This window comes from Mycteria americana, chromosome 5 (genome assembly GCF_035582795.1).
Source record: "Mycteria americana isolate JAX WOST 10 ecotype Jacksonville Zoo and Gardens chromosome 5, USCA_MyAme_1.0, whole genome shotgun sequence".
Lineage (NCBI taxonomy): Eukaryota > Metazoa > Chordata > Aves > Ciconiiformes > Ciconiidae > Mycteria > Mycteria americana.
The window spans coordinates 70793442-70808281 of record NC_134369.1 but is presented as its reverse complement, the minus strand read 5'-3'; the positions used below and the strand labels follow the sequence as shown (position 1 = coordinate 70808281).

The following is a 14840-nucleotide window of genomic DNA, read 5'->3' as shown; positions in this document are numbered from 1 at the left end:
ACCCGCCGGCGAGCGAGCACACTCGGCTCACGCCCGGGGAAGATGCTGCAGGCGTTGCTGTCGCCTGCCCCGCTCTGTCGCCCCGGACCCGCAGGCGCAGGCGACCAGCCGTCCTCGCCCGCCGCTGGCACCCCTTTCCCGTCCCTCCTCATCTTCCTCCGGCCCCGCTGCGGCTGTGCCGTGTCGGGACAGGATCACCTGAAGCTGGGAGCCGGACCAGACGTGGCCAAGCAGCATCCCCGGCTCCTCTCTCGGGGTGTTTTTGGGCACGGAGCTCTCCCGTGGGCAGCGGGATGGTGCCAAGTGGGTGGGTGAATCCCTCGCAGGTGCCTCTGCCCGGGCAGCATCCCCATTGCCACGCAGCCGCAGCATCTCTGCTGCTTGCCGAGCCCCTGCTCCACGGGCAGCGGGGCGAGGGGCCTCCCCGGAGATGAACCCCATTTCATTGCGCTGCCAACGGAAAGGCTGCAGTACAACCTTTTAAGCCCAACTTGCAAACAGATCGATTTTCCTTCTCACCAACGCAACACCTCAGTAAGTTAGCACCCTCAGTCAGTTTGCAGATGACACCAAGTTGGGTGGGAGTGTTGATCTGCTGGAGGGTAGGAAGGCTCTGCAGAGGGACCTGGGCAGGCTGGATCGATGGGCTGGGGCCAATTGTATGGGGTTCAACAAGGCTCAGTGCTGGGTCCTGCACTTGGGCCACAGCAACCCCCTGCAACGCCACAGGCTTGGGGAAGAGTGGCTGGAAAGCTGCCTGGCAGAGAAGGACCTGGGGGTGTTGGCTGACAGCCGGCTGAATATGAGCCAGCAGTGTGCCCAGGTGGCCAAGAAGGCCAACGGCATCCTGGCTTGTATCAGCAATAGCGTGGCCAGCAGGACTGGGGCAGTGATCGTGCCCCTGTACTGGGCACTGGTGAGGCCGCACCTCGAATGCTGTGTTCAGTGTTGGGCCCCTCACGACAAGAGGGACATTGAGGGGCTGGAGCGTGTCCAGAGAAGGGCAACGGAGCTGGGGAAGGGTCTGGAGCACAAGGCCGATGGGCAGCGGCTGAGGGACCTGGGGTTGTTCAGCCTGGAGAAAAGGAGGCTGAGGGGAGACCTCATCGCTCTCTACAACTGCCTGAAAGGAGGCTGTCGAGAGGTGGGGTCGGTCTCTTCTCCCAGGTAACAAGGGATAGGACGAGAGGAAACGGCCTCAAGTTGCGCCAGGGGAGGTTTAGACTGGATATTAGGAAATTTTCCTTCACTGAAAGGGTTATCAAGTGTTGGAACAGGCTGCCCAGGGAAGGGGTTGAGTCCCCATCCCTGGAGGTATTTAAAAGCCGTTTGGCTGAGGTGCTGAGGGACATGGTGTAGTGGTGGGCTGGGCAGTGTCAGGTTTACGGTTGGGCTCCATGATCTTAAAGGTCTTTTCCAACCGATACGATTCTGTGAGTCTGTGATAACTGAGCCCAGTGTGCCGAGGCTGTTTTACTGTTTTACACCCCAGCGCTCCACCAGCAGCCTTCAAATCCGGTGACAGCAGGGTCCTGACTCCACGTGGCCCGGGCAGAGTCCTTCTCCGCACCCCGGGGCTGCTTCCCCCCTACCTGCCCGGCCAGGGATGGGGGCCAAGGCTGCTGCCTCGGACTCTCCTGCCCCATCCCTGTATTTTGCTTTGGTTTTTTGGTGGTATTTACTTTTGGCAAGCTCGGGATAAGGCAGCGGGATGGAGCACCGGGCTGGCACGGTGGCAGGGGGTGGCTGTATCATATGGGAGCTACTTACGGCCCTGCCGTAGCACAGTCCAACCACAAAAACCAGGAGCGGCAGCTGAATATTAAATAAAAGATTTTACTTTTATTTAAAATAAAATGCATTTGTACATAGTCTTGAAACCACAGACTACAGGAACGCAATATGGGTTATTCCTCGGCGTTCGGTGGGGCGGGAGATGGCTCCCCGTTAGCACCGCGCTGGCTTAACGAATGGGGGGGTCCTGGCCCCAGGTATCAGTTATCGAGGGTGTTGTGGCGCAGCTCTGAAATCCTATTTAACTTACATAAAAATTTACTGGATTGAAATTGGGGTGTTTTTTTTGGGTTATTTTGCTTCTGAGTTACTCCCCCTACCCCTTACAGGCATACTATAGTTAATGCTGATAACACCAGATCTATGCAATATTCTAGCTGGCTTGTGGCTTGTTAAAAAAACTGTACAATTTTATAAAATTTGTGTTTTTTACATTAGTTACACAAAACCTGTACTTCATAGACCTTTACTTCATATTGTAATGAAAAAGTTTGCGTATCATAGGCAGAACAGTGACTATGCTGGTGAATACTAAAAGTGTCATAATACAATATGGTGTAAAAATAAAATAAAATTTAAAAAAAAAAAAAAAGACAATATAAATGATTATCAAAAGGCAAGTTAACAAATAAAACCAAGCTATAACAGACTAACAGAAGATCACCTTTCGAGGCCACACGCAACTGTCTTCAAAGTTATGTCAGGCACCTGTAGCAGTCCCGGTGCATGTAGTGTGAAAGGAGAGATGGCAATTCTACTTATGGGTAGGACGACTTCGAAACAGGTCAAATGTACAGAATAAAAAAAAAAAAAACACCACAAAAAAGAAGGAAAACACTCATGCATTAAACATGATAAATAGACTTCATATAGGTTAAGCCCTGGATGGCTTTGCAAGCAGATGGCTTAGAGTTCTCTTCGAAAATTGGCTATTTTTAAGTCAGTCAAATCTCATCCTGATCTGCCCATCAGATTCTGTATCTGAAGGCCAGCGGCACCATCACCTGGCCCAGATACGGTCTTGTTATAGCGAATTAACAGAAGTGCTCATTAGTGCACACAGATTAACTGGTCTGGTAATGCAAAAATTTTCATGATAAAAAAAAAAAAAAAAAAGATACATTTCAAGCTTACTTTATTAAGCAGCATATTTCAAAGAACAGCTTTTTGAAGTTAAATATTAATATGGCCATGGGGTTTCCTCTCGGTACAGTACATGGGACTCACACCCAACCGCTGGTCAGTTTGTAGAACATCTCTTCATCTAAACTCTCATTCTGATCTTTCGCTCGCGTCGACAAGAAGATGTAGCCGCCGATGAACTCGTGAACCACTTTGCAATCCACCTCCGTGCAAATGAAGGACACCCGGACGTCATCTGCAAACTCCACCGTCACCTAGAGGGGACAACCACAGGGGGGTTAGCCTCACCGGTGCCCTCCCAAAGGAGTTACGCTCACACACGCTCTTATTTTTCTTTTCTGTTAAACCAGATGCTTTTTTTCCGTTGCCCAAGCAAAAAAACAGCAATGTAAATGATGATTTTTGGACTCGATGATCCTCGTGGGTCCCCTCCAACGTGAGATACCTGATGAGTCAATGACGCAAGGATTATTGTTAAAACGTTGAGATGCAGAAATACCTCTTACTGCTTTTTAAAGTTCTTTTACTCCCCCGTGACTCAGAGATTTTGCACCTCTCGGCGGCGAGCACGGGGCGACATCCTCTTTGCTTCGAGTGAAGCAGAGACCGGGCGCAGACCTGTCGAGGGCTGGAATTGCTTTCCAGTTTTCCCTGCGAGCCCATTCTGGCTTTGTAAGTTGAAGTTTGACCACGGAAATGCTTTACGGGGGCTGGGGGGGCTCGTTTTGGAGTGACTGAACACACTGTCCATTTATTGATGCCCGTTATTTTTTTGTCCCCCCATCACCGACAGCTCTGCGGGAGGGAGGGGGATTCCCAGCAGAGTATCCGAGCGGAATAATTGGGATATCGGGGCTTGCAACTGGGTCAAAACAAAGACTCTGAGGCAGAGGGGAAGCTGAATAATTTCTCCGGCAACTCTTAATGAGCCGCAAACCGCAGGAGAACAGCCCTCCCGTATCCCTGGCAATTTTCATCGGGTGCTGTGCTGAAAAGGAGCACAGAAAGACCGTGCATCCAAACGTAACGGTCGGGCCAAGGCCCATCTCGGAGCCTAGCGAAGGGTCTGCTGCTGCTTTTCATTACTTGCGTGAAAGTCTGAGCCGTACTGCGAATAAAACGAATTTTAGCACGGGTAAGGCCCAGTCCCTTTATGTTACTGGTTAGGATCAAGCCCGAGCACCGGTTCTGAAGTCTGATTTTATTTAGCTGCCTTTGAGTGGGTGTTCAGAGACCGGAGAAAATCGTTACGCATTAAGTGCGTAACTGGCTGAGTTAAAGGAAGATTCATTTGTTTTTTCTTCTTCTTTTTAGGGTCGTACGCAACTCCACCAGCCGTTAGGGCAAGCTCTGCTAGATCTCCAAGGAGGGTGGAAAAGGGAGGAGGAGAAACTATATTCCATTAACGCAGCCGGATGGGACATGCTTTAGAAAACAGCGATGTGAAAACCTGACTTTTTAAAAGCTGACTTACAAAGCCAATTTGAAAAAACCCGAGAGCAGCGTCCGTCTCACGGAACAGGAGCGGGGGAAGCGGCTGAGGTGTAAAACACCGGCTCACCATTTTAATCTCCCAGTTCACGTTCCACTGCTTCATGTTGCTGAACCGCCAGGTTTTGACGGCATCGCCCGTGCTCGCGTCCATCCGTATCAGCCGGTTGTAGGCGATGCCGATCAGCTCCTCCTTCTTGCCCCCCTGGAACCTGCGACACAGCGAGGGATTAACAAATGCACGCCCGCGATACGCGGCTACGCGTGTTAAATTCAGCAGCGGAGTTAACTTATAAAAGCGGTTTTCTAAGTCGATGCAATTAATGCTTTTAATTTCCGTTCCGGTGCAACTTCCACAGCTAAGGATGTGCTGCGTATTTAACGTACTCCGTGTATTTATTCCTGAAATTCCTCCTGTTCCGCCCAGCAGACCCACCGACCTTGCGATGAAATGCGTGATGCCGAACTCCGGCAGCGACTGCCAGGCTTGAATAAACCGCATCTTCGCCTCGATGAGACTCATCTGAGCAACGTTCTGGTGGGCTTCCAGGATGCGTGCCGTGATCTGCGGGCGGCGAGACACACCGGCTTTAGGCCAGGAGGCTCGTTAGCGGCAGCGCGACCGTCACGCCAACGGGTAACGACTCGGGAGGCATTTGGGAGCCGGCGCGGTTACGAACAATGCAGATAATCGATAATTTCTACCCTGAGGTCTTATTTCAGCTACGACTGCTCAAAGCCTGCGATCACGGCTGATAAATGTGGAGCTGCTTTTGCTTCCTATCTCCAGACGTATAAAAGCAAATATAGATCTGAGCTGTCTGGAGGCAAAGAGCTGCTCAGGCTCGTTTAGTTTAAGACGCAGGATGTGAGCAAACGGCGGGGTAAATTTCTGGTGTAGGGTTTCTCGTTTCGCAGCATAAATCACTGGGGACCATTATAAAACCCAAACAGGGCCTAAGTTTCTCTGGGGGGGGGGGGGGGTGGGTTTTGTTAGTTTTTTCATTGCTGCTCTCCAAACCAAAGGGGTTCTAGACTATTTTAAGTTTTATCTTAAATTTATCTTAATTTTATTGTTGCTGTCACTTACCAAGTCTCTTACATAGCCTGGCTGTAGATGGCAAGGCGAAAAAAAAAAGAAAAGGAGGCAGAAAGAAAAAAAAAAAAAAGCAATCAGAAATATGGCAACAAAGCAAAGAAAAAAGTGTAAATTAACTGCAAACCAAAGTTCAAGCGAAAAAAAAACCACATGCACAATTTCTGAGGCAGAAAAGCAGCCAAAGTGAACGTAAGGACGCAGAGGGGACAAGCGAGCAGAGATTCTCCCCTCGCGCCGGCCCTGCCTGAGCACCGGCGCGGTCCGGGCTGGCCGGCATCACCCAGAGATGGGTTTGGTCCCGCTGGTGGATGAAGGGGAGGGTGAAGCTGCCGGCTCAGAGGAGAATTCGTGTCCCACGCTCCTCGCCGTGCCTCTGCACAAACTCAAACCCACTTCCTCACGGAGGAAGCTCAGTAGGAAGCTCAACAGCTCACTACGGGCCCTTGGCTCAATAGCTCCTTGTCTTTGACATACGCAGAGAAACGACGGGGATGCTGCTCGGGGTAACGAGCGGCTGGAGGAGAACGTCGGCCGGAGCACGCGGGGCTGCGGAGCGAGGTGGCCCTGCCCGGCGGGCGGACAACCCCGGGGCCTTCCTGGGGATGCACCTGCAAGGGCTGAACGCCGCTGCGACACCGAACCCCAGCAAGGCACCTGAGAGCCGGGAAGACGTTTCTTTTGGGAGTTGGGTTTTTATTTTTATTTTTTTTTTTTTTTTTTTTTTTCCTGTGCATTTAGGATTTGGCGCTCCCCAAACCCAACCTGCCAAGCCTACGCTGCTGCAAGGGCACGGGGAGGCAAACACCACCCCGGCGGGTCTGGGGCTGGCGTGGGACCAAGCGCTTCTATAAATCCTCCAGCAAGGCCCACTGCCAGTTCCCATCTCGGCACGTCTGTGGGCTGTGCGACCTCCTCCTCCTCCTCCTCCTCCTCCTCCTCCTCCTCCTCCTCACCCTGTGCTGGGGCGCGGAGGGACCCTCGCGGCCGAATTCCTTACATTCCCGCAGCCTCCATCCCTCCGTCCCTCCCAGCCGTGCCGGCGCATGTGCCGCCAGCAAACATCATCCTCCGCTGCTGCAAGCTCTGCCTCTGGCCATAAAGGAAAAACCCAAATCTGCTCTTTAGCTGGTGTCTATAGGGGACCCGGCGTTCGCATCGCGGCCGCCGGCCCGGCTTGGAGCAGGGCGAGGGCTCGTGCCCGTCCCCACGGTTCGATGGAGGTTATTTTTATAACGAGGATACCTGCACGGTAAGCAAGTTCTGCGAGCTAATATTTTTCCAGGTGCCTCCATTTTACTGAGTTCAAGCCTAGAAGGTATTATGTATGTTAAAATGGTATATTTATGCAGCCTCTCCTCCATCCAAGTGGATATAAAGGCTTATTCAGAAGAATAATAAGGGCTATATAAAATATAACTCCACTGCCAGGAAATCATCGTGCTGTGCCAATAAAAAGTTATATTTTTCCTGCTTCTCTGACTTGCAGCCTTCTTCTGGGTTTGGAGGAATCGTATCTAGCCACAGCCAGCCTGAAGCACACAGGCTGCGAAGCTGCAGCTGAACAATTAAGTCACCGAAAGGCCACGGAGCAATGCCTTACTTATTTTTGCCGCTGTCCTGACATATAACGTCTTTCAGAAAGTCATGCATTTATTTCCAGCGCAGAACAGTTCGGCCCTGTCATGCACGGACCGAATGCAGCGTGGAGTTCAAGCCCAAGTCACAGCAACTCAAAATGAAGCAATGTTTCAAGGACTGGCATTTGGAAGTAGCGGAAAAGCAAAGAGAGAAATATGCAAACCGCATTACAGCCAAGTCTGGATAAAGCACTGCAAGCAACTGCAGCTCCACTGATCCTGAGGATTTCTGCACGGACTCTGTGCAAGGGAAGGGGTTTTAATCCCAGCACCGGGGACCGATTTAATCTCACCGCTGCTACGTCTGCGCGGGGAGAGAGGGGGGCAGCTGACCCACGCTTCGCTGCAGCGTCGCTCGGTATCAGCAGGGGAAAAAACCCATCCCCCTGTTTTAAACCATTCCCCGTGCTTTTAAAAGAAACGTACATAAATTTAAAAGAAATGTAAATAAATTTAAAACGGGTTTAAAATAAATGGTTCCCTGCTGCTGAGGCTGTGAACGTGCATCGTCGCATAATATACGGCATAATTAAGGTTGTGGGTGCCATCCCCGGGTGCTGGATCGAAACCACGTATTTCAGGCGGCGTTTCATTTTAGTAACCGCGTGCATCCGATTAAGTGACAACATCCAAAACACGTAGCGTTAAACGCCGGCTACTGCCAAAACGGGTGCACGGTCAGCCCGGTCCACACCAACACAACACGGCGCTGGGAGAGCGGGCGAGCACGTACCTGCTTGTTCTTGTACTTTTTCAGGTAGCGAGGAGAAACCAGACACTCGGGGTTAATGTCGGTGGTGATTTGTTCCGGGATCAGCTGCGGGTCTGGGTTCAAATGCTGCATTTTCAGGAAGGAGAGGATGTTCTGTACTTCCATGCCGTAGGAGCTGTCGGCCATCGTCTTGCCCTTGGAGGCCAGGCGGCAGGCGGCCATCCAGCTGGCGTACTGCGTCTCCTGCTCCCCCAAACAGAGACCCGCGCCCGTCAGAGCGGTGGGGGTGCCACCTGCCCCCCCCCTCCCCAATACAGCTCCGGGGAGCCTTTATTTTCCTTCCAGCCCCAGGAGACTCGAGCACACACAGAAACGGGCAGAAACCCAGCCAACGTGCAGACTACCACCACGAGACAAAGCCAAGGAAGAGCAGGGGCTGATTTGCTACTCCAAGTTCACACGCGTGCTCACACGCGACACTGAACGTTGAGATCAAGGCACATGGGAGGTGCATTTTGTTTTTTTTTTTTTTAATTTTCACCAGCTACACGGCATATCCGAGCGTGAGCTGGTGGCGGGCAAAGGGCAAAGAGAGGGCTGGTCCAAGCGATCAACTTACATTATCGCAGCGAAGCCAGATTTCATTCATTCCCTCCGCCACCGGAATCAGAAGTTTGATGTTAAACTTCTGACCAGAGATGTTCACGTCAGGGGTAACTTCACATCCTGCAATGAGGGAGCCGGTGTTTAACAGGGGTGTGAAGAACTACGCTTTAAAAAGGGGGAAAAAAATGCAAAAAAGGGAAAGAAAAAGCAAAGCACTCCAACTAAAGGGTGTCCAACGGCATCCCAGTGCTGCAAAGGCCTTACACCGCATCTCCGATGGGATGAACGCCCTACATAGCAGGGACAAAAAACCGTGTCAGATGTCTCTTTTTCCAAGTGACAGGAAAAAAGGGGGAAAAAAAGCAAGACCTGATCTGAAAGCAATGAAGCCGAAGCTAACGCGCGCCCGCAGGATTCATCTCACAGATCCTGCCTGGCCTTGTGAATGGACGTGATGGCTGGAAAATACTCCATGACCCCAAAATTTTCATAAAAGGGTATTAAAAGGTGGCTGGAAGGGTGCTGGCTCTCACCCTGAAACCCCTATCCGTTATTTCGGCCGGGCACATGGCTGCTATAGTGAGCGGCGAGGTGTGAGCATCCCGCTTTCGGTGTCTGGAGAGAACTACAAGCGGTTGTATAAACACCGGGGGGTGACGAACTCAACCAGCCACGTTAGCCTGGGCACCGCTTCAACGCCGCCTCCGAGATTTTTTAAAAGTGCCGTCACAGCAGATATGTCAAAAGCTCCCAAAAAGGTCCTGCGGGCCGGGCTTCGCTCTGACTGCAGCCTGAGGTCGCTTGGCATCGCGTCCGCTCCTGCCTCCGTGGGGAAAAAAACAAGCTCTCCGCAGTTTGGTGGCTGCCGGAGCAGGAATGTTTAACTTGACATAAGAAAAGCCAGCAGCCATCGGAATTTAAAAACTCATGTGCGAGGCTCGCGGGGAGCGCTTGAGCGAGGCTGCTCGTGGCCGGCACCAGGGAAAGGAGGAAAAAAATGTAAAGGCAGCGGAGGAAGAGAATGGTCTGTTGTCTCCAGCACAGCGCGCTCAAACTTCTTCTCTGCCGTGGGAGTTAGTTCAATTCTTTTGGATAGCCACCAGAAAAAGGAGAAGGGCAAGTTGTCTCCCCGTGGGGTTGGGGAGCTTGGGGTCACCTGTACCACGTGCTGACTTTCCAGAAGTCTAAGTATATGCCATGCTATCAAACCCGGTCACCCTCAGTCCTTCAAACATATTTACCCAACCCTAGGATGGCATGCCAAGAGGATAAATCGGTGGGAAAACAAGCTGCAGAAGGGGCAGCCTATTTCTGGAGTAAAATGCGTCGGCGCTTACGCTTCTCTTACCTCGCAGGTTCATCTGGTGTGCAGGAGTCCCGTTGGATTCCTCTTTGCTTTTATAGCAGGAGATAGAGGTATCTTTGAAGGTGCACCAATACGGCTTGTAGCCTTTCAACGTCAGCTTCTTGGGCCTGCCGGACAGGTTGAGGGACGTTACATTTGGGTTAAGCTCCTAAACCAAGCTGCTGCAGCGGGAAACTCATTTCACCCTTGAAAACCTGGTGTCAGCAGCCGGGGGCATGCCCACCCCCGGGACAGTCCCTGCCTGGGAGCTCGGCCACCACTCGCCATCCCTTCGCTACAACGCGGGGTCAAGAAATTGAGCTGCGATCGCAAATTGGGACTCTTCAATCCCACGGAGGTCCCACTGATTTCGGGCGGAGGGGCGGGGGAGCTGGAGAACCGTATTATAAAAATGGATGTGTCCATGCAAAATATTCCTCTTCACCTGCCGCATTAAACTGGAAGCCCTTCGCTCGAGCTCTGGAAGGAAGCGGTACTTCTAAAAGACTTGTCAGTCAAGCACATGCGTGAGTACGCTTGTCGTTTTCTTTTTAAATACTCCACATCAGAAAAGGTTCAGTTCCTTCCTACGGAAAACAGGGATTTCTGCCCGACTCTGCAGAAGCAGCCGGCTCACCCCACCACGAGCCCAGGACCTTTGTAGAGCTGCAAGTTTCTGATTTTCTTAAACCCCCTTAATTTCTAAGCCTTATTCAAAGGCTGTATCTGCAGCCTCTCACTGCAATGCATTTCTCCCATCTCCATCCCAGAAATAGCTGCTCGGCCCTCATCTGTAGGGATCAGCTACGCGATGGCCCCACGGGCTTGTCCTCGGGGCTCTGCACTTTCATTTCCAAGCAAAAGCGTGCTGGGGGCCGCTCAGGGAAATTAGGCAGGTGGGGAAGAAACACGGCGTCTGCCTGAACCCCGCTGCTCCCGCACCTCTGACGGACCTCTGAGCTCGGGGCATCCGCTGCCTCCTCCTGCCCTTGCTGGTTTTCCTCCTCCTACAGCCCTGGCACGCACAGCCCTGCCCCTGCAAACTTTTCCTTGGAAAGCTGCCTCCCGCTACAGAAGAAGTCACCAACCTCCAGCCGAGCCATCCTACACGTGCAGGGTTTTCCATCCTTTGCTTTGCATCCTTCGCTAAAGATTCTTTCATACATCTTCACTGTCTTGAGCTTTTTTTGGGGACTCCTTTAAATTGCAGGCAGGGCAATTTGGCTGGCACGGGCAGTAACCCGGCTGGCAGGGGAGAGAGAAACATCCCGAGTCTCCGCAGCAACACCAGGCACGTGTAAGGACATATATATAGGACTTATATATAAGGCACACTAGGGACATACACTGCAGCTCCGCCCCGGTGAAGTGTGACAAGAGGCACATCCAAAGCTGGGCCAGCTCCTAACGTTGCATCATTTACGCTGGGTTTCTGGCAGTAAAATACCGCCTGGTCCTCATTTTTAGGAGCAAACGGCAATTCTGTGCTTCCCCGCCGTGGCAGGACAGCCTCAAATCCCAAAATCAGGGTTCGGGCTTGCACCGGGCGAGGAACCGGCAGCTTCTTGCTGCTCCATCTCCTGCCCCACCAACTGGCACTCCAATTTGCGAGCAATTAGCTCCCCGAGTCGTGCCTCATTTTACTGGCAAATAAGCGCATCAGAGGAAAGAGCAAGGTTTTTGTTTGCTTGTTTGTTCAAGGGGGGGGGAAAAACCACCCACTCAGACGCCGGGCACAGGCTGGAGCCCTGAAACTTTGCCCCAGTTAAGACAGACCGCAAGCCCAGACGGACGCGGAGACCTTATTAATTCGCCTTCGGAGAGGGAGAAAGAGTTTTTCAGAACAGAAGTGGTGGGTTCTGGCTCCAGAACCAAACAATTCATAAAATAAAGGCTTGTTCCAGAGCTATTTCGCTGCCTACTGCTTTTCTTCTATATCCTATAGCGATGCTGTGAAATCTCATCGCCATTTCCAGTTTCCAGAACTTTCACCGTAACCCTCGCCGCAGCAGGCAGTAAATTGCAAAAAGACGGTGGCGGCTGCCAAAATGTTACTCAAAGGCCAGACGCTGCCGTTCCCGGTTTCCACGTACCACCATCCAAGTCAAAGCAAAATAAAAATACCCCTAAATCCCGAGTGGGCTGGAAGAGGAGCACGGTCAGCTTAACCTGCTCCTTTCGGCAAGCAGAGGGCAGACAGACCGGGATCCCGGCTGTTTAGCGTTCATCCAGCCTCTTGCAAACCAGGAGAAGTATCTGAGCAAATTTTCTAGGTTTCACTCCTAATTTTAGGATGGTTTGATTACCTCACGGGCATTAATTGTGTTACAGAATCATCCCGGCAAGCGCTGCTGGCTACGAGAAGCAGCAAGCTCTCCCGGAGGGATGCGTACCTGCCGGGGCGGTGATAGTGGGAAAACGCTCCGGGTTTTATATTTAAGAACTGATCAACTTCAGTATCAAATATTTCGAATAGCGTGAAATACTTAGTGACTGTGCTACGGGATAAAGAAGTAAAATGTTTGAATATCAAGAGAGCGCAGATGCTCTGAGCTGCGGTATTACACGGGGATCGCTCGGTGGCTTTTCACACGAGATAACGTAGCGGTGTGCAGCAAGATCTTAAGGCCGGGAGATTAAAAAAAAAAAGGATATTAGGCGGTAGGACCGTTAATTATTCATAGACATTACCAGTTTCACAAGCACCTCTTCCCATCAGCACTTACTTGAAGACTTTAATGTAGTCGGCGAGCTCCGGGATGGAAGTGATGTCACCCTGGAAAGAAAGGATTATCCCGTTCACCCGCCTGCCCGAGCGGAGCCGGGGTGGTGGGTGCGGGAGGGAAGGGATGCTGCGCAGGGCAGGAAGCCGGCGGCAGCCAACGTCGGGGCTCGGGGGTCGTGGAAATGCTCCTGAGAAAGCCTCATCCCCTTCACGGGAGAAGCAAGCGGAGAAAAATCTATCGTGCAGAAGTGCTGTTTGGAAACCAGAGGACAAGGTTTTATTTTTCTTTGAGGAATTCCTGCTGCCGCTGGAGCCAATTCCCACCCGCGAGGTCACCGGCGGTCACCCCGGCTCGTGTTCGCACAGGGATTTTTCTCCTCCCTTAGTTATTTCGTTACGCTCCAAATAAAAGGAAAAGATGCTGCTCTGCACCTCCACGGGGGACTGGGGAAGGGCTTTCTGACAGTCTGGAAAGGTTTTTCCCCCCAGCTTTTTTAATATTGAGTTTATCTTCACATTTTGCAAAACATACAGGGTGGCAACTTGCAATTCCCACGAGCTCGAACTAAAGAGGAGGGGGAAGTTTCGAAGGACAGAAAAAGCAAAGACTGCTCCGACAGCTTCCAGCAGTAAGTCTACTTTCTGTCTGCAGCGAGCAACGCTGTTTAGAGATACCACAGGGAAAAAAATGCAGAATCTAAACAAACAATCCAGTAATTGCCCATTATCTGTATTCAATTACTCGAATGCATCTGGAAATGGCTACTGCGAGCAAGCCCTACGGAAAGGGATGGAGGTTTTTGATGAATCATTGTCGTCTTCGCTCCTATCTGGCAGGGACTGTTCCTCAGTACTGTGCTTCAAATCTGGTTTTGCAAAGAAATTATAAATGATCTCTCGGTGATAAAAACTCGTCGTTCTTTCCGTCGCGCCGAAGCAGCGCTGCTCTCCCTGCGGCGACTGCTTAATATTGTAAACCTCTGCCGTTATTGCTAGGAAAGCAGGCTAAGTATGGAGGTTAACTTCAAAAAGACCCTTCGTAAACACTTAAAAAAATTATATGAAGTGTAAGACTGGAAAATTTCAGGGGTTTTAGGGCTTGAAAGAAATTCACATGAAACTCAGAGATGGTATAAATGTGGAAAGTGCCTGGAAAAGCCGTGCTGTGCCAAGTCCGACCGGACCCACTCCTTTTTTGGCAGTTTAGTTTTTGGGGTTTACATTTTTAAAGGTGGAAAACCAGCGTTAAAACAGCACGTCAGAAAAAAAATGAAATCCTCTGAAACACAGTCATAGCACACTCCAGGCTAAAATCCAGTCTAATAAAAATAAGGTTTCACAAGCGTAAGTTACTTCTGAAAATCACGGCAGCTGGTTTAGGTACTGTAAAACTTTGCCATGAATTAGAAACGGTGGACGAGAAACCTCAGCGTGAAGAATTCAGTATTTTGGAAAGTCGGTAGCGGGAAAAGAAACCAAATTCATTTTAATTTAGTTTTCCATTATTTCGCCAGGAAGGTGGCTCGGTGCAGGGAGGGGTTTCAGTAAGATCCCGGCTCCTCCGGGACTTCTCCAACACCATTTGGTCTTACGGTCCCAGCAGGAAAAACGCAATATTGCACTTGACTTCTGCGGCAACGCAGAGCTGGGCACACGGGACGGGCTGAGCTCTCCCTGCCAAATTAACTGCAAACACCCAAAAAACAGAAGGCGGTCTTACAGCTTAAATGAAGCCTTTGGTTCAATACGCGCATGCGCTCAAAGAGGTTTTTATGCTGCGCTGGGCTCAGAGCAGAGCTTGGCGCTGGCCCCACGCCAGACACTGCCCGGGGTCCCCTCCCACCAGAACTACCCCTCGGTATTTAAAAAAAAAAATCTTATTTTTAAGAAAATATTATTGGGGGTCTCTGTTCTGCGTTGCTCCGCTGGGCTGCGGGCAACTTTCTCAGGCTGTAAGAGAAATAGAAAAAAAGGGAGAGGAAGGAAATAGAAAAGGTTGGATGCCTGGAACAATTCCCGGCTCGGGATGATTATTCCTGGCCTCGCGCGAGGTGAGGAGGGGATGCGCAAGCCACCCTGCCACCGCGTGCCTGCAGCCCTTACCAGGATCGTCGACGTCTTGCCACCCTCCAAAGTAATTTCCAGATCCGAGAGCGCAGCGTCCACCTCATCCACCTCCTTGTCGCTGTTGTTCAGGTGGTTTTCCGAGGACATGATGGACAGCTTATTGATGTGGTACTGAAAGGCAAGGCACAGCGTTCCACCGGGATGCTCCTGCGAGCTGCCGG

General features: G+C 51.3%; 1 protein-coding gene across 4 annotated transcripts in view; it reads right to left on the bottom strand.

Annotated features, from left to right (window-relative positions):
• Positions 1-1838: 1838 nt before the first annotated feature.
• Positions 1839-14840, bottom strand: part of FERMT2 (FERM domain containing kindlin 2) — a 52624-nt gene continuing 39622 nt past the window's right edge. For 2 of the 4 annotated variants that reach the window (XM_075503926.1, XM_075503929.1), the window contains 9 exons: positions 14656-14790; positions 12554-12603; positions 9831-9955; positions 8496-8602; positions 7898-8119; positions 5519-5539; positions 4869-4993; positions 4499-4640; positions 1839-3191 (listed from right to left, as the gene is read on the bottom strand). In XM_075503926.1, coding sequence (XP_075360041.1) covers positions 3018-3191; positions 4499-4640; positions 4869-4993; positions 5519-5539; positions 7898-8119; positions 8496-8602; positions 9831-9955; positions 12554-12603; positions 14656-14790 — 1101 coding nt within the window. In that variant the 3' untranslated portion in view covers positions 1839-3017. The remainder of the gene's footprint in view (positions 3192-4498; positions 4641-4868; positions 4994-5518; positions 5540-7897; positions 8120-8495; positions 8603-9830; positions 9956-12553; positions 12604-14655; positions 14791-14840) is intronic. The other 2 variants (XM_075503927.1, XM_075503930.1) reach the window with 1 other exon arrangement.